The sequence below is a fragment of the Pleurodeles waltl genome, chromosome 4_2 (genome assembly GCF_031143425.1).
Source record: "Pleurodeles waltl isolate 20211129_DDA chromosome 4_2, aPleWal1.hap1.20221129, whole genome shotgun sequence".
NCBI classification, from domain to species: domain Eukaryota; kingdom Metazoa; phylum Chordata; class Amphibia; order Caudata; family Salamandridae; genus Pleurodeles; species Pleurodeles waltl.
Genome location: NC_090443.1, coordinates 1020749139 through 1020773876, shown reverse-complemented (window position 1 = coordinate 1020773876; position 24738 = coordinate 1020749139). Strand labels below are relative to the sequence as shown.

The 24738-nt window shown below is 46.9% G+C and overlaps 1 protein-coding gene across 5 annotated transcripts in view; it reads left to right on the top strand.

The window, feature by feature from the left end:
- The window catches only part of LOC138293607 (tenascin-like), a 581232-nt gene that overhangs the window by 350800 nt on the left and 205694 nt on the right, over positions 1 to 24738 (top strand). For all 5 annotated transcript variants that reach the window (XM_069232880.1, XM_069232877.1, XM_069232879.1 and 2 more), the window contains 2 exons: positions 9282 to 9389; positions 23649 to 23753. In XM_069232880.1, the coding sequence (XP_069088981.1) occupies positions 9282 to 9389; positions 23649 to 23753 (213 nt within the window). The remainder of the gene's footprint in view (positions 1 to 9281; positions 9390 to 23648; positions 23754 to 24738) is intronic.

Sequence of the window (24738 nt, the reverse complement as noted above, 5' to 3'; positions counted from 1 at the left end):
AGCACCAGTGTTACTGGCCCCTGACTATAGCAAGGAGGTTATAATGCAAACAGATGCTTCAGAGGAAGGGCTGGGGCAGTGTTAGCACAAGTTAATGAAGAGGGCCAAGATCAACCAGTTGCCTTAATCAGCAGGCGACTACTCCCCAGAGAGAAAAGATGGAGTGCCATTGAGAGGGAGACCTTTGCTGTGGTCTGGTCCCTGAAGAAGTTGAGGCCATACTTGTTTGGCACTCACGTCCGTGTACAAACTGACCACAGACCTCTCAAATGGTTGATGCAAATGAGGGGGGAGAACCCAAAACTGTTAAGGTGGTCCATTTCCCTACAGGGGATGGACTTCATAGTGGAGCACAGACCTGGGACTGCCCATGCCAATGCAGATGGCCTTTCCAGGTTTTTCCACTTAGCTGATGAGGACTACCAGGGTGTAGGTTAGTACCCATCACCTTTCTTCGGGGGGTGCAGTGTAGGAAAGTCCTCCTTTTTGCCCTGGTCACCCCCACAATTTTTGGACAGGTACTGGTGGTTACTGACTCTTGGTTGTGCCCTGGGTACTGCTTACCAGTCCCAGGGCCAGTGCTCTGTGTAAAGTGGATATGCAAATTAGGCTAGTTATAATTGGCTAAGTCAACCTACCTATACGTCCCTAGCATATGGTAGGGCATGTAGGTTTATGGACCCCAGCTTAGGTAGTGCCTCCATAGGTGCACTGCTGAGGTGCCCAGTGTCATTTAAAAGGCAGCTTTAGCAAAACAAAAGGATGATGGACGGAGTGCTGAACAATGCAAACACTCACCCCCAGTTACAGATCTGGGCTTAATCCATTGTTCTTTTGCTCACCATGCCACCCCAGTTTGGACCCAGCATATGCAAATCAGTCTTGACCCTGTTCCTCATGGGAACAGTCCAGCCCGAACTGCCAAGCCAGGTCCTCCCTGGACCGGAAACAAGCATCCTGGGACTGGTTTCAGGGTTTCACCCTTCATCAGCCAGGCTAGCTTGAATCCAGTGGCACGGTGAGCAAGGGACCTAAGTCTGGGCATACCCTTTCCACTCAGGGCAATTTTAGCAAAACAAAAGGATGATGGATGGAGTGCTGAACAATGCAAACACTCACCTCCAGTCACTGATCTGGGTTTAAGCCATCGTTCTTTTGCTCACCATGCCAGCCCAGTTTGGACCCAGCCATATGCAAATCAGTCTTGACCCTGTTCCTCATGGGAACAGTCCAGCCCGAACTGCCAAACCAGGCCCTCCCTGGAGCGGAAACAAGCATCCTGGGACCGGTTTCAGGGTTTCACCCTTCATCAGCCAGGCTAGCTTGAATCCAGTGGCACAGTGAGCAAGGGACCCACGTCTGGGCATACCCTTCCCACTTAAGGCAACTTTAGCAAAACAAAAGGATGATGGATGGAGTGCTGAACAATGCAAACACTCACCCTCAGTCACAGATCTGGGTTTAATCCATCGTTCTTTTGCTCACCAGGCCACCTCAGTTTGGACCCAGCCATATGCAAATCAGTCTTGACCCTGTCCCTCATGGGAACAGTCCAGCCCGAACTGCCAAGCCAGATCCTCACTGGACCGGAAACAAGCATCCTGGGACCAGTTTCAGGGTTTCACCCTTCATCAGCCAGGCTAGCTTGAATCCAGTGGCACAGTGAGCAAGGGACCCACGTCTGGGCATACCCTTCCCCGTCCTCAGCACACCGCCACCGGTGCTCATGATGGAACCGTTCAGACATGAGCACCGAAGGGGTTAACCTTTTGACTTCTGTGGATTCCCACTTTATCATTACTGAAACCTGGGGACCTTCTAGGGTGATCACCTGGCATGGAGGCAAACTTGGACAAGGCTGTAAAAAATTCAGGACAAAGGGTCAAAATTCAGGACATAAATTCAGGATGAAGGGTCAAAATTCAGGACAAAAACTCAAGAACAAAAGTCAGTTTTACAGACACATCCAAAGAGAGGCCCTACTTCATTACGTTATTAGTGCATTTATTCACTATTTCCTACATAGCACTATTTATTCTTCATGGTCTTTTTGTGAGTGCCTCCTGGGATGCTACATTCTGATGGCACATTGGGCCTGATTCTAACTTTGGAGGACGGTGGTAAACCGTCCCAAAAGTGGCGGATATACCACCTACCGTATTACGAGTTCCATAGGATATAATGGGGTCGTAATACGGTAGGTGGTATATCCGCCACTTTTGGGACGGTTTACCACCGTCCTCCAAAGTTAGAATCAGGCCCACAATGTCCTTGTTCAGTAGTAAATTGATGCCAATGAGCATAGTGTCAAGGCCATCACCCCTACCCAAATCTACCCAATCTTTCTTGGAGAGAAAACAATAGCAACATACTGGTTCTGTTTCTAAACATTTTAAATCCCATGGCAAACCGTTTGGGAAACATTAAGGTAAGCAAACGTGTACTAGTTTAAACAAGTTGAACAAAAACATCTGGCTCAACTCAAACTCCAGTGGACTTTAAACCTAAAACAATTTGGCCCATAGTTATACTTTTTTTGTGCCACATTTGCGTAATTTTTTAACGCAAAAGCGGTGCAAACTTACAAAATACAATTATATTTTGTAAGTTTGCAACGTTTATGCATCAAACAATGACCCAAATGCGGCACAAAAAAAGTATGAATATGGGCCTTAGTAAGTCAGAGCAGATGGTGGGGGCAACAGTCTCACACCTAATATCAGGATGTAAGGTACCCACAACTTATCTGTAGTCTCAAAATACTAGAGTGTACATCCGGGACTCTACATTTATCTTAGACCTGGGAACCTGGACTACCAATCAAAGAAAATAAAAGAAGAGGATGAAATCTAGATCAGGTGGGAGATCCACGGCAACTTATTCAAAGGGTTCTTGCTAAGAACTGTGGGAGTAAGGAAGAGAAGAACAAGGTGGGACAATTCCTAACATCAGACAACATGGGTCCAGCAAGAGTATCAGAAAGTATTGTGTACCTGGGGAGTTGTCTCAGCAGAGTGGATAGAAACAGAATAGTCACTGTCAAGTGGTTGAACAAGCAGCACCCACCCACCCTGGCAAACTCTTCTGGTGCAATGGTCCGCTGTTTGTGCTTCTGAAGGGTGAGTAGGGGCAGACCTCTTGCAAGGTTGTGCTGGGTAATTGCCCACTCTGTCCATGTCTTAAAATGGTTTTGTAATTGAGCCAAGGCCAAACCAATGAGCTAGCTGATCCCTAGGTGTCAAAGTACACATAGAAACTTTAAAATATTTGGGATGTAAATTGCACAAACAAAATGTAAGAACAAGAGAAATGTTTTAAAATGTAATTCGTTTTTCTTTAGCATATGTTAGTGTTTTCCCTTTCATATACAATTAGACTTTAGATTGTACTTGGAACCAGATACCTTTTGAAACCTAGGTGATAATTTCTACCATTTCCCCACTGACTGCGGGTGGATTAGCCCTCCCTGACTTAAAACGCAATTATTTAGCTGCACAAGTAAACAAGTGGCTTCCTGGTTGTCTGGCTGCCCCCTGCATGAGATAGGTTTTTTTCATAAAGACTGTAAGGAGGGCTTACTGCACTACTCATTGTTTCCTATTGGCCAGCCTACTACAGGCCATCCGGGGTTATCCTACACAGATTTCTCGGGCCTTTCCAGAACCTGTAAACTGACCAACACAAAGAAACCCTACACTCCCACAATACCTTTGCAAGGCCTTCCCATTCACACAAAACAGCTGCACTCAGGACAACTCTGTCAATTGCATGCTGCAGGTGTTTTAAAATTGGGGGATTTGTTTGTGGACGGCGAGCTACTAGATTTCAAAACCCCTGTGGCAGACTACAATATTCTCCTGGGTCCACTCCTTACTTACAATCATCTTAAACAACCATTAAATGCCCTATTTCATGTCTGCCACCTAGCACTAACCCCACCCGAGGTGTGACAAAAACTCCACACTATAGGAACTTGTGGTAAACTGATATGATGGGTTTACAGAACTTTCCTGCAACATGAAATTAAAGCTCTTCTCTCTATACTACCTGGGAGACTCATGTGGCCAAACCTCTGAAAGATACATACTGGGCTAAAATACTGGAGTATCCCTACAAAGTATCCCATTGCTGGCACTTTAAGTACATTCAGAGAGCTTCCCTAGGAATGCATTCTGCCTATTTCTTGCCATTGGCTTTGTAACTCTCATTTCCTTGTTTATGATTTGCTTGTTTTACTTGTTTTAGGCTATCCAGCAGGAGTTTGTCCCTACCCTTACCCAAACCTTATTTACAGTTTCCTACTAAGTGCTCCCTTTCTGTAAAAATGCCTTTAAATCTTGTTCTTACCCCGTCACATTTGCTGTGCATTCAAAGAACAAGGTCAGATGTCAGGCTCTGTCTTCAGAGGGAGCTTGTTGTTTACTTTTCTTTCTCTGACTTCAAAGTGAGACGATTTATGTCACAATCTTGCTGGATACTGGGGATAGGAAATATATTTTTACTATCACATGACAACATTTCCATGAACTGTGCAAGTATTTTGGAATATATCAGAATTAGGAGCACAAATGAAGCACATTTTTGTTAATTCTGAACTGTGTTTGAAACAAGTATGATTAAAACAAGTCATTATACTAGGTTCTATCCTCGTTACGTTGGATGACTGTCATTAACCAAAAATTCAACCTGCCCAACACAGAATTTTTCATGATCAATGGGATTGCATTCGAATTCAAGACCAGGCATAGCTCTACAGCATAAATCATGTGCCTTAATCTGTTAAGTACCATACTATATTTATATGTGGAAATCTCACCATCATAGTGAAGGATCCCCAGCCCTGTCAACAATCGGCAGATATCCAAAGTCTCAGATGCCATTTGCATTGAGAGGTGGGGTAATCCACTAGTGCCCGTGAGAAATCCAGGTAGATACTGTATCAACCAGAAAAAGAGTTAGCGAAGGTAAGTAACTTGATCTTCTGATGGATACATCTACCTGTGGATTCCTCACCTTTTGAATTCTCCCAATGCGCCAGCTTTCAATGGAAATCTTTCTTTCTAGCTCTCCACGAGGATGTCACAATAGTACGGCTCCGTACACGACTCTGTCTGATGTCATCAGAGCCATAAGATGGCCTCGCCGGCGTGCCTACGTAGGTTTAACCTACTTTTATTTACCATGCCTTCGAGGCAAACTGGTTAATACCAACATAACAAGCACAACATGTGCAAACTCAATACAAGAATTTATATATATATGTATATATGTATATATATATATATATATATATATATATATATATATATATAGACATTCATTTTGAAAATAAATACATTTCCAGAAATGCAAATTTATACACAACTATATCTACAAATCTACAAACAGCAACAGGGAGGCAGGTAGCATAGAAAGTACCCTTCAAAAATTGTCTTTAAAGACCAGGCCCTTATTAAGAGTTTGGCAGGCGCCGCTTGGCCAGCTGGTGGAAACAGCGTTTCCGTCCCCTGACCCAGCAGGAAACTCACCACAACATTGATGCCGGCTCATAATCGAGCCGGCTGCAATGTTGCGGTGCATCAGGTGCATCAGCACCTGTCGCGCTTTTCACTGCCTGTAATTTCCAGGATCGCCAGACTCGTAATGAGTATCCTAGTATTCGAAATATGTTTATGAATAACTTTTTGAGAATGGTGAGGGAACTGGAACCACAATGCCATACCAAAGGTTCTACCCAAACATGATTGAAGTTGTGGACAACATCCACAAAGAGATGATCTCCACAAAACAGAATATAGACAAATGAATGGTTTCCAAGATTAGATATTATGATATACACAACTCTAAAAGAATAACATATGCCCCTGAATGAACCATCCCTCACACCCATAGTTTGTGATAATGCTGAATGTGCTTCATGAGACATCTACAACAGTGAACTTCTAAAGGTGCCTTGACTATTGACAATACCTGTTGGTGGCAATGGATCAATGCTTCAGGGTCCACAAGGAGATCAGATATAATCCACAGTAGCTCCAACAATGCCACCCCATCCCTTGTCTAAATGTTAGCAGCATGTGCCATTCAAAGCAGATTATAAACGGACTATGGACTGCCATTCAGTGATGTCAGATTCACATTGTTCCTCTAACATGTAAGTGTGACCCACAGGACGCTGGTATGGTCTCTAAAAAAGGGCACAGTTGAGTGTTCCATGTCAACAGGCATGGAAGTGGTACGAAGAGGAAGGTCAAGCACGATGCTGAGAAACAATTTATCATCTCAGGTTTTTGGAGATGTTTTACACATATCTCAGCCCCTACGGACAAACTACTCACAGGTTTTGGCAGTCATGATAACATCCATGACAATACTTCAGCGTTATTAAACACAATTCGACAAGTCAGCTACCAAGTTACAAGTTGCTGACAGGCTAATAACTTATAGTTAATGTTACAGAAAGAGACTTAATAGGATTTGGCATACCTGTTAGCTAGAACTATTCTATTTAGGAGAATGATTCATCGTTTATGACTGATTGTTGCAGTATCAGTGGTTGGTCATCAGTAGTTCTAGACTTACTACTGTTTTGCAGTAGTACTTTAGAAGTACAGTTTGTGAATAGCATTTTGTAGGACTATTGTAGTACTTCAAAAGTACTACAAAGTACAGTATGTGAATCACGTCCTCCGGGTGTAAGTTACTACTAAAAACTGTAAAAGTCCAGCACTAGATCTGGCCAACCACTGGTACTGAAACACCCTCCCACAGAAAGTAATGAAGGTCGGGACTTTAAATAAAATCACAAAGGAAACCTGTCGACGTGCAAGTTAGTCTTAAATTCTAACTCAAAGGACAAGTCAACGACAAGGATCGGGAGCGGTGTAGTCCTAATACAGACCTTGGTACTCCCCGACTGGAACTGTCACTCTTTCTAATTCATTCTAATTCTGACATTCTCATAAGATTGACGGACAAAGATTCTTGTTTTAATGCTTTGCATAAAGAATTAATAGGCAGGTTATAATAAAGTTGCCATGAGCAAGTTTAGAAGCAAAGCATATAAATCGTAAGTTCAAAGAAATCTGTACAGTTCTAAATAAAATCTGGCATAGATTCACCTTCTAAGGTGATGAAAAAGGGGTCTTTCTGGTTACAGATAGCCACATACTTTAATAGGGATTTAAACAAAGACTTTCAGAATTCTGTGGTAGTACATGGTTCTCAGTGTTTGCACCAATAGGGAAGACCTATAAGAAAGATAATACCTCAGAGTATGTTCAAGGATTCGCCCAGGATAGTAATACATTGAGATTCAGTCATCCACACAGTTTTGGCTGATCAGTTCAATAAAAACATTGTTCTGGCATGAGCCTGGGTCAGTGAGAAGTGTCCTTGTTTTGGTATAGTGAGAAAACCTTTCTGAGAACACTCTCTGCTTACTCAAGCAAACATTGGAGATAATTTATTTAGAACACAAATCAGCAATAGTCATCACCTGATACTTTGTCACCTTGAGGCAAGATGGAGGACACTGTAAACACAATCTAATGTTAGCAGAAGCTCAGTTCGTAATGCTCTTTATTGACAGAAAATCATCTCCCACAGAAATTATGTTAAATTTCATGAATTTACTTAAAATATTCAAACATATAAATACAATTAATTTAATGGAAAAGAAATACATAAATAGTACGTGTATTACTTACTTATAAAATATTTTATCAACCGTTTTTGAATTCAAACATCAATGGTTTGTTTTTAATAAAAATATAAATAAATTAGTGGTTATATATTATATCCTGAAATTAATGGTGACCTCAGAGGAGTGGACTCCTCATGGACAGGGAAACGAGGCAGTGGAGAGGAAGATTCACATGTCTGTTTCAGAGGAAGAAAGTATCCAAAGGTTATCCCAAGAGAGACTTAGACCATCCTCCAGTAAGAGAAAGGGAACTCACAATAATCACAAATAACTGACTCAGGGGGTCATTATGGCCCCAGCATTCGGTGTAAATGTGACAGTAGTACCGCCAACAGGCTGGCGGTACATACCACCACATTATGACATTGGATGGTTGGCTGTAGCCAACCCGCCAATATACCCCACGGACCGCCATGGCGATAGCAGCCGCCGGGCTGAAGATAACAATCACCAACCTGGCGGCCGCTACTGTACCGCCGGCGGCATTTCAACCCTGCCTACCACCATGGTTTTTGTGGCATTCGTAACGCCATGAAAAACATGGCGGTAGGCCCCACCAGTGACAGGGAATTCCTTCCCTGTCACTGGTAGGAGGCCCACCCACCCCCTTACACTCCCCAGACGCCCCACTCCCACTCCCTCTCCATCCACACCCCACTTCCATACCCCCCATACACCCACACTAGCAGGCACACACCACACATTCAGACACTGACTCACACATTCATACATGCATGCATCCATTCATTCATGCACGCATCCGTACACACATTCATACTGACACGCAGACACGCATTCACATTTCCATACATACTTGCATTCTCACACATGAACACACACACGCAAACATTACACACACATTCGCATTCACGCACACACTCCCACATTCATTCACCCCCCCCCACCCACACACACAAAACAACCCCACCCCCCTCCCCTGTCAGAAACCCGAATACCTGCGTCCAGGGGCTCTTCTGGCAGGGGATGGGACGGGGCGCTGCTACCGCCAGCAGCGTCCGCCAGCAGAACACTGTCAGGCCGTATCATGTGTCATGATACGGCTGGCAGTGGTCTACTGGCATGATGCTGCTGGTGGTAGCAGTGCTACCTTAACACCGTCCGTCAGCATGGCCACAGCCAGATTTCCGCCCTTTTTGTGGTCATATTTGGGCTGACGGATGTTAGCCACATCGAGGGTCTTTTGGCGGCTGTCGCCGCGGCGGTTGGCAGCTCTTACCGCCAATGTTGTAATGTGCCCCTCAGTGTCTTGTCTGCTTTGCCTTTGTGGGAAGTCACAAGCCCTCTTCTATGCTGCACTTTTACACGTTAGATAGAATGAGGTTGTAAAATAAGCAGATTGAAGCTGTGTTTCTTTATATGGTTGTATATTATTTTGGCATCCCAGAGCAAGGGTTCTTCACTGCATTTCTGTCATCTCTGCTTCCCTAACAAACTAAATCAAAATGTTCCTTCTGTTCTTTCTTTTTCCTCTCCCCCAGATTTACGTCACACAAAGTTCAATATTAAGAATTGTTTCTTATGAGAACGTTTATGCATTTTTACATTATTTTTCTAGTTTTGACAATCTCTTCCTCATGCAACACCTACAGCTGCACAAATGGCTATTGCTCATTTGGCGAATGCGTCTGTAAAACCGGGTACAAAGGATCGCCCTGCATTCCAGGTGAGAAACATCTGTTATTTTAAAATAAAACTTTTTTTTTTTTTTTGGGGGACCTGGAAAGCGTTGTTGTGCATTTATTTACATAGATACATATGTATCTGGTTCGTACCCGGGGCATTTGGTGAACGTTGTGAGTTAATCTTAGAGACCTAAGTGCCTATACTAACCCTTATTAATTCTCCTCTACTTGGTGTTTTTTTGGCGAGGCCTTTTCACCGTTTCACTCAGACAGTTATCCAAGTAATATTTATAAAACTTCTCAGAGCACTCTGAAGTGAGAATTCTATGGAATTCTATGGAACAAAACTGCCAGACTCACCTTGGTGGTTGGACCGCCACGGCTGTGGCAGTCCGACTGTCACATTACGAGATTGGGGGCAGACCCACCAACCTACTGCTGTCTCTGCCAGGATCAGTGATATCGACAGGCTGACGGCGATCCTGGATGTAATCAGCCAGGGCGACTCTGAACTCAGCGTTGCCCTTCTGATTACAATCTTGTTCTCCGCCAGCCTTCTCACGGCGGTCTGACCGCCATCAAAAGGCTGGCGAAGAACATGTGCAGGGGCCACAGAGGGGCCCTTGCACTGCCCAAGTCAAACTCGGAATCAGGCCCCAAGTCTTTGGAAATTTCTTTAGGATAGATTTTTTTTAACAATCTTAGCTTTTCAACAGTTGTTTTAGTGCATGAGCTACAGGCATGATCATTTTCTTTCAAGCATATTCATATTTCACAGCATTGCTGATGTAGACATTTCTTTGGGCATGTGTTATGGTCCATAATTTCCCCTGGCTCCTAGTTGGACCCTGATGAACTCCATCCTCAACTGTTTTTGAATGTTGCTATAGGGCAGGGTTATCCCCTGGTTCGTGCTATGTGTTGTTATTAACTAAGGACTACCTAGAGCATGTGTTCTTGGTTTTTGCCAGGATTCATGTTGAACTGTTCCATCAAGCAATACAAAGTAACTATTTCACATGCCTCTACCCCCCTCTTTATGGTCGGTACCTCGCACATCCACAAAGTCAGAGCATGACTGCATGAGTCTATTTGAGGCTGCTTTTTCCCCTAACTCTGCGATACCATTGTGCGAGCAAAGATAGGAGAATCATAAAGTAGAGTTGAGTGAGAGGGGATTGGGTGGAGGCCAAGAGCATAGACCAGAAGTTAGGGGCTGGAGTACGGGTTGAAGGGACAGAGAGCAAGCCATGTTTTTGTTCTTGGGATTTCCAGGGGCGCATCAGACTGATTATACATGAAGTACTATGTACTGTTGTTGTGGTCCTCATTCTCTGTGAAGCATAGGAGTATGATATCCTAAGCTTGGACCTTTACAATCCTAAATGTGTTCCCCTTCAGCTGTCTATCCAGAGAGACTCTACTTCCAGACCTGCTCACTTTAGGACCTCTGCTCTTCATTTTTTAAATGGGGTACTTTTGTAGCCTTCCATTGCATGATAATGCATCTTCAGGCAAGTAATAGTGCTAGGTTTATAAATCTTGTAGTGTTTTTGGCCTTTAATGGCCTGCCCATAAGGCCTAGGAAGGTGTGTTTGGGTGACATTATTTGCCCTGCCATATTTGTTATTTCTCGCCAGTATTCTATCATTACTTTTCAGGACCATAGCATGGGAAGCAGGTCCGTCTCCTCAGTTCTGCACTGCAGGCACTCTGCCTCCTGATATTGTTGAACTTCTCAGCTGTCTTTGACACAGTTGACCATTCAGCCCTCATACACACCCTGGACTCTCAAGTAAGATTCACAAGCAATGTCCTTCACTGGTTCTTCTCCTACTTGCACAACAGAAACCAGTTAGTTCACATGGGCACATCCAGGTTACAAAATAAACATTGTCACCTGACATCTTCCACCAATCCATGGATGCACTTGGTCCTCTACTCAAAGATAAAAACATCAAGATTCGCCATTACAATGAAAGTCTCCTCTGCTTCAGTGCCTTAACAATAAACAATATACAACAAACCTGGCTCAATGACCTGAACCTTGATGGCTTAGAACCACAACTTACACTGAATTTCAAGTCACTTGGATTTATCCTGGACATCAGTCTCACCCTCAAGGAACACATTGCTAATAAAAAGATGGCTGGTACCAGCTCTCTCTTCTAAACAAACGCCAAAGCAACTGCGAATCTGGTGTGCAAGCAATCGTACACTCACATCTTGATGTTGGTAATGCTCTAATTCATTGCTTCCAAGACTCCTCACTGGCACCCCTAAGGACATCCTACATGAAGTGCCATGTCTCATCGAGGGCCTAAAGACATATAGGGGGTTATTACAACTTTGGAGGAGGTGTTAATCCGTCCCAAAATTGACAGTAAAGTGACGGATATACCACCAGCCGTATTACGAGTCCATTATATCCTATGGAACTCGTAATACGGCTGGTGGTATATCCGTCACTTTACTGTCACTTTTGGGACGGATTAACACCTCCTCCAAAGTTGTAATAACCCCCATAATCATGTCACCCACATCCTGATGGAACTCTCCTTGCTGGCCAGCACCCTCTTCAAAGCTACAGGCAGCATCTTCCAAACAATTAGGATCAGCACCCCTGTTTATCATGCAGACAAGCGCGCCATCAAGAGTGCATCTCAGTACACCTGCAGCCAGGACACTACTATGCTGCAGACAGAAAAGCAAAAAATGAAAAACAAGACATTACGTATTTTCTATCTTTGCACCTACGATCTGTGACAACATAAGGACTGCCCCAACGCTACTCCAGTTTAGGAAATAGTTGGAAGATTGACCTCTTCATGAACACTATATCACAATACATTAATCATTCTCCTCAATCCAGTTCCATCTCCTTTTACTAGTCAAGTTCATGCTTGTTTTTTACCTCGTATAGCGCTCCACTGCCTTTTGGCTTGGTTTGGCTATAGAAATACTGTATGAATACATATATTCATATATTTACAGAACCGTACATAAATATGTACTAAACACACAGTCAAGGTGACACCTCTTTTCTACTTTGCTCATGCTTGTTTAACTGTAGGTGTGAGCCAGATGTCTTGCTAGTAACATGTTAAAGCTCAGCACTCACCCACGTGGAGAAGGTTGCCTCTTGACATAGTCATAGTAGGTGTCCTTCATCACCAATATTGAGACCAACAAACATACAACCTGATGCCACCTGTTAGGCCTGACAGCCATAACATGGTCAAACTTTCTGCCGGTCTTCCTCCCATTTTTGCTGATTTCTTTCTGTTGTCCTCAGGCCTCTAAGTACTTTACTACTGCTGATCAGTGCGAAACTGCATATACTCTCTCCCCTCAACATGGTTTGATTGATAGATCCACAATTAGCCTATTCAATTTCCTTATAAGTCTCTAGTAGATTGCACTGCATGTGCCCAGGGCCTATAAATTAAATGCTACTAGGAGACTGCAGCACTGCTTGTGCCACCCACCCAAGTAGCCCTTAAACATGTCTCAGGCCTGCCATTGCAGACCCATAAGGTTGGCATTAGGTAGCCCATAGGGCAGGGTATCATTTAATTAAAAGGCAGGACATATATTTTTACATGTCCTGGTAGTGAAAAACTCTCAACTTTTCACTGCTGTGAGGCCTACCCTTCTCATAATTTAGCACTGGGGATTTCTTATTATGCTTAATAAGCTGTAATTCCTAATTGAGAAGGTATAGATATGTCATGTTTAGTACCTGTGGAATTGTAATAATACATTTTCTTTAATGGTAAAGTCAGATTTGTTGTTACAATTTTGAAAATGCCACTTTTAGAAGGTTGGCATTTTCCTGCTCTTAGTCCTGTGTGCCTGCAGCCTGTCTCCAATACCTGTCTGGACTTTGTGAATTCTCTCTAGACAGCCACACACATAGAGAGCGTAGGTGTGAATGATGGGCCATCAACATCCTGATGGTCCTCCTGGCAGGGTGGGAGGGAGGAGTTGATTCTTACACCTGAATAGGCAGTGGCTTGCTTGAAGAGGGCTGCATGACCCCCTGTAGTGAGTCTGGAGCCAGAGAAGGAAGAAAGCATGTGCTTTCCAGCTGTCACCAGTATGTGCTTCTGATTCCTCTGTGTGTTCCACTTTCTCACCAAGTGCTTCTTTCCCACCCCCTTCCGTGATGCGCTCACCCTCATGTGCTTCTCCACCGATATTTCTTGCCCGTGTGCTTATTCCCGAGGTACTTCTTGCCCGTTTGCTTCGCCCCTGCACTCCGCATTCCTCTCTCTTCATGTCCTTTGCTTCAACCCACACCCTCTATGTTGGTTCCCCCAACAGTGCCCCCATCTTGTGAACCCCCAGCAGAGCCCTCTGTGATGGTTCCCCCACAGCACTCGCCCATGTTGCTTCTACCTGCCCCCCCATGTTGCTTTTAATTCAACCACTTTAGAAAAATACATTTTCAAGTGTTTTTTTTTCTTTATGATTTACCTTGAGAGCACAGCTTTCACCAGAATACAATGTGAGAAACACCAAGAGGGGAGCTATGGCTCTGCCCAGTTATATGAGCCATGTTTGCTGGATTTGATTAGGTGTGTTTTCCGTCAAAATGGGCTTCTAGTGCACTCCTATTGGCTGTTGGAGGGTTTCCCTTTGCCTAACAGAACCATTGCATCAAAACGTGATGATGCAGAGGCGTTCATTGGCTGAAAACGCTTTCCCATACCCATGTATGGTCCTGCCTCTGTCCCCTGACCATGCTGCTGTTTGCGTGTTCGAGGCCCTCCTCCACCCGCAGGCATCCTCCTGCGCCTCATCCCTGGGGTCTAGTGGGCTCTGACTAGCTTCACTTGACCCGTGTGCCGCTTTCCGCCGTCCCGTAAGTGTTTTTCGTTTTTTTCGCTTTTTTCAGCGCCTCGCCTCCGGCGCTTCTGCCCCCTTTGTGCCCCCCTGATTGCTGTCTCCCCGATCGTATATTGTGCCATTTTGTTTTTCTGATTGTGTGCTTTTCTTATTGTAACTGCTTGTATTTTGCTTGTTTTCAGTGTTTTGCCCCTTGTGCGCTGCCCGTTCCCTGCCGCTGCCTCCCTGCGGCCCCGCCCCCCTCGCGCCCCCATTTGCCGCTCCCTCCCGCCTCCCGCCTCCCAGCTGCTCCTCCCTCCCCCCTCCCTTCTTAATGGCTGGCGCTGCGCGTCGCGAGTGAGCGACCTCTGACCTGTTTCAGGTCCTGAGCTCGCCCCCCACGACCGCAGCACCAACCTGCTGCCTCCTGCCTCTGTCCCCTGACCACGCTGCTGTTTGCGTGTTCGAGGCCCTCCTCCACCCGCAGGCATCCTCCTGCGCCTCATCCCTGGGGTCTAGTGGGCTCTGACTAGCTTCACTTGACCCGTGTGCCGCTTTCCGCCGTCCCGTAAGTGTTTTTCATTTTTTTCGCTTTTTTTCAGCGCCTCGCCGCCGGCGCTTCTGCCCCCTTTGTGCCCCCCTGATTGCTGTCTCCCCGATCGTATATTGTGCCATTTTGTTTTTCTGATTGTGTGCTTTTCTTATTGTAACTGCTTGTATTTTGCTCGTTTTCAGTGTTTTGCCCCTTGTGCGCTCCCCGTTCCCTGCCGCTGCCTCCCTGCGGCCCCGCCCCCCTCGCGCCCCCATTTGCCGCTCCCTCCCGCCTCCCGCCTCCCAGCTGCTCCTTCCTCCCCCCTCCCTTCTTAATGGCTGGCGCTGCGCGTCGCGAGTGAGCGACCTCTGACCTGTTTCAGGTCCTGAGCTCGCCCCCCACGACTGCAGCACCAACCTGCTGCCTCCTGCCTCTGTCCCCTGACCACGCTGCTGTTTGCGTGTTCGAGGCCCTCCTCCACCCGCAGGCATCCTCCTGCGCCTCATCCCTGGGGTCTAGTGGGCTCTGACTAGCTTCACTTGACCCGTGTGCCGCTTTCCGCCGTCCCGTAAGTGTTTTTCGTTTTTTTCGCTTTTTTCAGCGCCTCGCCGCCGGCGCTTCTGCCCCCTTTGTGCCCCCCTGATTGCTGTCTCCCGATCGTATATTGTGCCATTTTGTTTTTCTGATTGTGTGCTTTTCTTATTGTAACTGCTTGTATTTTGCTCGTTTTCAGTGTTTTGCCCCTTGTGCACTCCCCGTTCCCTGCCGCTGCCTCCCTGCGGCCCCGCCCCCCTCACGCCCCCATTTGCCGCTCCCTCCCGCCTCCCGCCTCCTGCCTCCCAGCTGCTCCTCCCTCCCCCCTCCCTTCTTAATGGCTGGCGCTGCGCGTCCGCGCCTGGACCGCGCCCAGCGCCACACCCCCTGGCCCTCGCGCCCCCCGCATCCGCTACTCGATCAACGAACTCCGCGCCTTCAACCCCGGCCCCTCCACTGAATGCTACCGGGCATCCCCGAAGCACACTAAAGGACCTTTTTCCTGCCGTACCTGCAACTTCTCCTGCATCAGAACGACCAATCCAACTACGAAAACATCCAACCCCAACCACCTGAACTGCATCCTCATCAACACCCGCTCCGCACGAAAACACGCCATCGAGCTCTGGGATTTGCTCGACACCACTGCTCCTGACGTGGCTTTCCTGACCGAAACCTGGTGGAACGACTCCTCGTCTCCGGACATCGCCATCGCCATACCGGACGGCTACAAAATCACCAGAAGAGATCGAACCAACGGAATCGGCGGCGGAATAGCCATCGCTCACAAAGCTACCCTCAAAATCCACACCCACTCGGACGACACCCTCAGGACAGCCGAACACCTCCACTTCCAGATCCACACGGACCCCAACACGACCCTCAGAGGAACCCTCATTTACCGCCCTCCAGGACCAAGAGCCCCCTTCAACGACACCATCGCCGACCTTGCAAGCACCCACGCCCTCGCTTCCCCGGATTACATCCTCCTGGGAGATCTGAACTACCATCTGGAAAATGCCAACGACATCAACACCGCGTCACTGACCTCCAACCTCCTCAACCTCGGTCTCCACCAGCTAGTCAACACACCTACCCACATCGCCGGTCACACCCTTGACCCCCTCTTCACCTCTAGCAACCACATTTCCTTCAGCCACACCTCCGAACTCCACTGGACTGACCATCACTGTGTCCATTTCACCTATAAGAAAACCACAGAGCAACACCGCATCCAGCTACCTCCCCACCGCCGCTGGGGCAAAGTCACCCAAGAACAACTGACCAGCACCCTCATCAACAACCTTCCACCCGACGCAATCGACCCGAGAACAGCCGCCATCAACCTCCATCAATGGATCCTCGACTGCGCCAACACCCTTGCCCCTCTCAAGAAACCCACCACCACCCAAGGAAAGAAAAAACCAGCCTGGTTCACAGACGATCTCACCACCTCCAAAAGCAACTGCCAGAAACTCAAAAAGAAATGGATCCAAGAACGCACACCCGACAACCTCGCCGCCCTCAAAAACGCCAACCGCGAACACCACCAACAGATCCGCACCGCCAAGCGCGCCCACTTCACCGAACGCATCAACAACAACGCCCACGACTGCAAAGAACTCTTCGGCATCGTGAAGGAACTCTCCAAACCGAAAGCCAACTCCAACGACATCCCGCCCTCCCAGAAACTCTGCGACGACCTCTCCACCTTCTTCCACCAGAAAATCACCACCATCCACGACAGCTTCATCACCGGTCCACCGCCAGACCCCACCCCCGACGTCTCCTCCCGCGACTGCCGCCTCACCGCCTGGACCCACGTGGACGAGGCAGAAACCATAGCAACCATGAACACCATCCACTCAGGCTCCCCCACGGACCCCTGCCCCCATCATGTTTTCAACTCAGCCAACGCCACCATCGCCCCCGAACTCCGCAAGATCATCAACCTCTCCTTCACTTCTGCCACCTTCCCGGACAGCTGGAAACACGCAGAAATCCAACCCCTCCTCAAAAAACCCAAGGCTGACCCCAACGACCTCAAAAACTTCCGTCCGATCTCTCTCCTCCCTTTTCCAGCGAAAGTCATCGAGAAGATCGTCAACACTCAGCTCACCCACTTCCTTGAAGACAATTCCATCCTGGACCCCTCACAATCCGGATTCAGACGAAACCACAGCACTGAGACCGCCCTCCTCGCCGCCACAGATGACATCAGACATCAAATGGACAACGGCGAAACCTCAGCCCTCATCCTCCTCGACCTATCAGCCGCTTTTGACACCGTCTGCCACCGCACCCTACTGACCCGCCTCCAGGAAGCCGGCATCCAAGATAAAGCCCTCCACTGGATCTCATCCTTCCTCTCCGACAGAACGCAGAGAGTCCGTCTCTCCCCTTTCCGCTCCAAAGCCACCAACCTCATCTGCGGCATCCCCCAAGGATCCTCCCTCAGCCCCACGTTGTTCAACGTCTACATGGCCCCCCTCGCTCAACTGGCCCGCCAACATCATCTCAGCATCATCTCCTACGCCGACGATACCCAGCTCGTCCTCTCCCTGACCAAAGACCCGCTCACCGCCAAAACAAACCTCCACGAGGGACTAAAATCCATCGCCGATTGGATGAACAACAGTCGCCTGAAACTCAACTCCGACAAGACGGAAGTCCTCATCCTCGGACGCACTCCCTCGGCCTGGAACGACTCATGGTGGCCCTCCGTCCTCGGACCCCCACCCACCCCTGCCAGCCACGCAAGAAACCTCGGCTTCATCCTGGACTCCGCCCTCACCATGTCCAAACAGGTCAGCGCCGTCTCCTCCTCCTGTTTCAACACCCTCCGAATGCTCCGCAGAATCTTCAAGTGGATTCCAACAGAAACCAGAAAGACGGTGACCCAGGCCTCGTCAGCAGCAGACTTGACTACGGCAACGCACTCTACACAGGCATCCCAACCAAAGACATCAAACGCCTCCAACGTATCCAAAATGCCTCCGCCCGACTGATCCTCAACATACCCCGCCGAAGTCACATCTCCCCTCACCTAAAGGAACTCCACTGGCTCCCGGTAGACAAGAGGATCACCTTCAAACTCCTGACCCACGCTCACAAGGCACTTCACAACACCGGACCCTCCTACCTCAACACCAGACTCAACTTCTACACTCCAACACGTCAACTCCGATCCGCCAACCTCGCCCTCGCCATCGTACCCCGAATCCAGCGCAAGACATCCGGCGGCAGATCCTTCTCCTTCCTCGCCGCCAAGACCTGGAACTCTCTCCCCACATCCTTTCGCCAGACCCAGGACCTCCTCGCATTCAGAAGGCTCCTCAAGACCTGGCTCTTCGACCGCTAAACCAGCAGCGTTCCCCCCCCCCCTCAGCGCCTCGAAACCCTGACGGGTACATAGCGCGCTTTATAAATACTATGATTGATTGATTGATTGATTGTTCCATGAGCCTGCAGTATCATAGCAAGTAAAAGCATCATAACACCATAAGTATCAATACCTGTAGCCTGACATTGTCGTCAAGATGTAGCTGCCACCTCATGGAGAAGAGTTAGTGTATAATGTAGGTACTGGTAGTTTCAGCTTCTCTTGGATGCGATCACCTGAGGGCCTTCATTGGCCATTGTTTCTGAGGGCAGATCCATTTATATGGGAGTGTGCCAATCACATCTTTTTTAGGTTTTGCCTCTGCAGTGCATGTGCTGTGACGCAAGATTTATTGTTTACAATTAAGTGGGCTTATAACCCGTCCACAGCATACCATTAGTTGTTTTTGTTGTCACTCTCATTTGCAATCTTTCGATTGCTTAGCTCGCGTAGGCTTCCCTACCTTTCTTGTTAATGAAAATGGAATCTATAAAGTGCAAGTCTTGGCGCTAGATGACCAGCTTAACAGAGAGTTGTAAACTGTATCACTAGACCCCTATGCTTGTTTAAAAAGCCAGGTCTTCAAGATTATTTTAAAGGACAGGATATCGGCAGAGATCAAATAGTGTTCAGCAGAAGGTTCCAACTGGTAAAAGCTGTGACCCAAAAGCTGCAGCCTCCAGAGATACACCACATCTAGATCTGGGTACAACTAACAAATTAAAGCCAGCATCTTAGATTACATGGTGGAGTTTATCTCTTAACTTTACCTGAGATGAAATCCGGAGATAAGTTTAAGCTGTATTCTTTGTTTAACTGGAAGCCAATGAAGTTATTTTAACAGAGGAGTGGCATGTGAGTGTGTAGGCATCCTAAAAACCAACCTTGCCACATAATTTTGACACTTGAAGTTGATATGGCAAAGCCTCCGGTAAACTGGCGTAGATTGCATTCACATAGTCCAATCTAGACAAATTTACTTCAAATGTGAAAAAGGCCACTGCTTTCTTCAACATTCTCAACACAAATGAGCATTTGTATACCACTGAGTTTACGTGGGACTGCACTGTAAGACACCAATCTGTCAGCAGTCCAAGGCTTTTATCTACCATTGAAATATGAAGGAATGTGCCCAAATTGTCAGGCCAGTAACATGCTCCAGGTCTGGAAATTATTGTGTTAGCTCTTATGTGGAGCATGGAGCAAGTATATGTGCTTTTCCTCATTTTTGTTCTTCATCGTCTTTTTGTAACACACAATGGGCATGCAATATGATTTCCTATTTTTAACATAGGCATATGGCTTCCTATTAATGGTACTTTCCCCCTATCCACAGTCTCTAGTGATGCTTTAGTTACTTACACCCACAACTGTACTACTCTAATCCACTCTGTGCTGCTCCATCCTATGCTGCTCCAATCTACGCTGTTCCACTAACTTTTAGCCATGCTGAACAGCAACCACAATATGGCTAAAAGACATTAGCAAGGCCAAAAGCTCTGCTACAGGTGAGGCCCATTGGCTTTGCCAATGCTGTTATATTTAGGTTATTTCTGTTTTTGGTCCCTGTCATATGGCCAGTGTTAACAGCAGAAGATCATTTCACAGAGACAGAAATGAAAATTCGGCAGCTTCAACTCATTGGCAGCCATTAGAAAGAAGGGATAAAACGCATGTATATTTTTCTTTATATAGAAAGTGTTTCTTCTTGAAGAGCTGCCAGTCCTTCAGTATAAAGAACTGTGCTACCTTCCACTTGATGAGGGGTGTACGAGTGCTGAGAATCCCATCTTTTTAAAAGAGAATTAACATAAAACATGTAGGTACAGCATCCATTTTAGGATATCCTCATTCCTCACTCCTCATCAATCAATCAATCAATCAGTATTTGTGAAGCGCGGCTACTCATCCATAAAGGTCTCAAGGCACTGGGGGGAGGGGAGGGGCCTCATCCGAAGAGCCACATTTTGAGGTTATTCCTGAAGATGGTGAGTGACGGGCTTTGTCTGAGGTGCAGGGGGAGGTTGTCGCAGTTCTTCGCTGCAGTGTCGGTAAAAGATCGTCCTCCTGCAGTGGTTTTGCGGATGTGAGGGATGGTGGCCAGGGCCATCTGGGTGGAGTGGAGGGACCTGGCAGGGGCGTGGAAGGAGATGCAGCGGTTCAGTTAGGCTGGTCCTGCGTTGTGTATGGTCTTCTATGTGTGGGTGAGAAGCTTGAAGGCAATTCGCTTCTCGACTGGTAGCCAGTGGAGGGTCCTCAGGTGTTGGGAGATGTGTTCTTGGCGAGGGAGGTCCAGAATGAGTCTGGCAGCGGCGTTCTGGATGAGTTGAAGTTTTTTAATGTTCCTAGTTGAAGTGCTGGCATAGAGGGTGTTGCCGTAGTTGAGCTTGCTCGTGACTAGGGCATGGGTGACTGTCCTGCGACAGTCTGCTGGGATCCATCTAAAGATCTTCCGGATGTTCGCGAAGTGTGGGCCAGCAGGAGGAGGTGACAGAGTTTACCTGTCAGGTCATGGATAGGGAGGAGTCGAGGATGATTCCTAAGTTGCGGGCGTGCTCAGTCGGTGCAGCGGGGGTGCTAAGGGATGTGGGCCACCAGGAGTTGTCCCAAGCTGAGGTGGTGTTTCCGAAGATGATGAGCTCCGTCTTGTCGGAGTTGAGCTTGAGGCCGTTTTCTCTCATCCAGGTGGCGATGGCTTCCATTCCTGCGTGAAACTTCCTTTTGAACGCGTCCAGGTCTTCGGTGAGGGAAATGATGAGTTGAGTGTCTTCGGCATATGACAAGATGTTCATACCGTGGCTTCTGACAATGGCTGCAAGAGAGGCCATGTATACTTTGAACAGTGTGGGACTCAGTGAGGATCCTTGAGGGACTCTGCAGTTGACTCCTGTGGGTCTGGAGTTATAGGGCGGGAGTCTGACCCTCTATGTCCTCCTGGAGAGGAAGGAGTGGATCCATTCCAGGGCTTTTCTGCAGATTGCTATGTTGTGGAGTCTGGTGCACAGGGTGCTGTGGAAGACCATGTCGAAAGCTGCTGAGAGGTCGAGGAGTATGAGTGCTGCTGTGTGGCTGCGGTCTCGGAATAATCAGATGTCATTGGTGGCTGCCAGGAGTGTTGTATCTGTGCTGTGATTGCTGCAGAAGCCGGACTTCTCATCACTGCTTCTCATCCATCATCCCTACTTCTCATACATCAACCCTACTTTTCATCCATCATCCCTACTTCTCATCCATCATACATCATCCCTACTTCTCATCCGTTATCCCTACTTCTCATCCATTATCCCTACTTCTCTTCCATCATCCCTACTTCTCATCCATCATGCATCATCCCTACTTCTCATCCATCATCCCTGCTTCTCTTCCATCATCCCTACTTCTCACCCATCATCCCTACTTCTCATCCATCATACATCATCCCTTCTTCTCTTTCATTATCCCTACTTCTCATCCCTCAGCCCTGCTTCTCATCCCTACTTCTCTTCCATCATCCCTGCTTCTCTTCCATCATTCCTACTTATCATACCTCATCCATCATCCATACTCCTCATCCATCATCCCTGCTTCTCATTCCTCATCCCTAAATCATACCAACGCATTTTCAGTTTTGTCAAACACATCTTGACACTGATTGGTTGGCAACAGCCAATCAGAGTTATGAGAGTATCATTAAGTAGTTAACTTCCCACCCTATTCCCCTATAAACCAACTAACCCGCTACAACACCATAAATTACATTATAAAATTAAATAAAAATTCTAACTAAATCACAAAATATATTTTTAAACATAACCGTTAAATAACAGTAACACATAAAATTAATATAGCAACTAAAACACATCCAGACAATAAAAGAAACAATATTTTTACCACTTTATTATTGAAAACGGTATTAAAAAGTATTGTTATTATTATTATTATTATTATTATTTAAGACGATATCACCTAAAAAAATATTCTTGTCAATGATATTAGCGCATCATGATATATATGTGTCACAATATTTATTTTCCAATATTTCTGCCTCAGGATATTTTTAATCAGAAATGTTGTCCAACTACCTGAACAACAAGCTTGAATTTATCTGAGCCTCTGACGATCACCTGGGCTGCTTTTCACCCACTGTGGCACAGACCAGCCATATGCAAAGCCGTCCAATAGGAACAGTAGAGCCTGAACTGAGGCCTTGTCATTGAGGTATAGCTGGAGTCCTTGTGGCACTCTGTGCATGGGAGCCACACCCAAGTAAAATCTTAGCTACATCACATATAAAAAACCATATTGAATATAGAGCCAGATTTAAGAAGGCCCTAGCGCCACATTAGCATCATTTTGTTTTATGCTAATGTGGCATTAGGTTGGCAAAAACGCTGTGCCATATTTACAAAGTGGCGCAGTGTGCCATTTTGTAAACCCTTGTGCCACATTATGCCTGCGCCAGGCATAAAGTATGCAAGGGGGGTGTTCCGGCATTAGAAGCCGCAGAAAAATGGCGCAGTGGAATCTCTGATATTCCACTGCGCCATTTCTAGCATCATTTTTAACGCCTGCCCAACGCGGGTGTGAAAATGAGGCTCCCATTGTTTCCAATGGTCCTCCTTTTACTTTGCAGGATTAGCGTCAATATTTTTGGTGCTAATCCTGCAAAGCACCAAACTAGGGTCAACATTTTTTAAGCTAGCTCCCTAACGTGCGCCATGGTGCGCCGTATCATAAAAGCGGTGCACACACGGTGGCGTTGGGAGGGCGCAAGAAAAGTGGGGCATCATTGCATGATGCCCCACTTTTCATAAATTTGCCCCATAGTTTTGTACGTCCAGAATACACTTTTTAAATGACCAATTAAAATGCTTTTTGAGTCTCTGTATTTGAATATATTCCAACAACGTTATATATGGATGAAGTAGCTAGTTATCTAAGAAGAGATTTTAGAATCAGTTGTTCATACCAATGTAAGCATAATATCTGAACCACCCACGTTCTCAGACCGGTTTTAACATAAAACACATTTCTTTTTTTCAGCCTCAACAACTGGGAATTCTGACTGGGTCATAGCTGTATCATTGGTTACGCCATTTGTGCTTGCGATACTCATCTCTGTTTGGCTCTGTTGCTGCTCCTGCCAAGGTAATCTGCTGCATGTGTTTTGTGTGTGCAGGGCCAGCTTTAGGGTGGTGCAACTTATGCGGCCATACTTGGTGCTGACCTGGATGGAGGGTGGGGACGCTGCCCTCAAGGGGGGCGGAGGAGGCACTGTGTTTAGCGATAATTTAAAAGCACCTGCTGAAAGGTTCCTTGTTCGTCCAGGCTTCAGGAAGCAAGTAACATGTCAAGATCACTCTTGTGATTAGTGTTCCAGCTAGAGAGAGAGAGAGAGATCGGAATTTTGTCCATTGGCAGCTTTGACTCGCCATTGAGTAGCGTAGCGGGTTAATGTGCCTGTGGTAAAAAGCAGATCTATATTTTATGTGGATAGCTGAGTGGCTTAGTAAAGCCAACCTTTACCAGTACTTTAAAACAAATGAAATGTATGTGTGAAAGGGGCTAAGGAGAGAGGAGGGGCACTTGTGCCAGTGGTAGTGAGGGAATCCGAGGAGGTGGTCATTGGATGGGGGTGCCAAAAAAGATTGTTACACCGGGTGCCACCAGTGCTAAAGAAGGCCCGGTGTGTGTGCAACAGAGGAGAGGTGAAAGTAGAAACATGTCTTTTCCCTTCCTCTACCACTGACATAAGGTAGCTCATTCACAAGCTTCTGCTCCTCTGGCACCGCTTCCTGTACCACACAGGGGCACTCATTGTATCCGTCAGCAAGGCAGGCACACCTGCCCTGGCACACTGACCCAAGCATGTGCCTATGAAGTTTGGGGGATGCAGGAGATGTATTTGCCCCAGATTTTGAAGTGTGGGGGACACGGAGGACAAGGGTGGGGGGGACAAAAGAATTTCCCCTCTCACTTCTATGAGTTCACGCACAAAAGCGCTACCTTAGAATGGCTCTGTTTGCAGATTGCTGTCTGCATCCTGCCATCCTCAGCCCTACCCCCACCTGCCGCCTTGAAGAGAGCCCTGACATTTTCAGAAGCGCCTGCACACACTTTCAGAAGCGCTTTC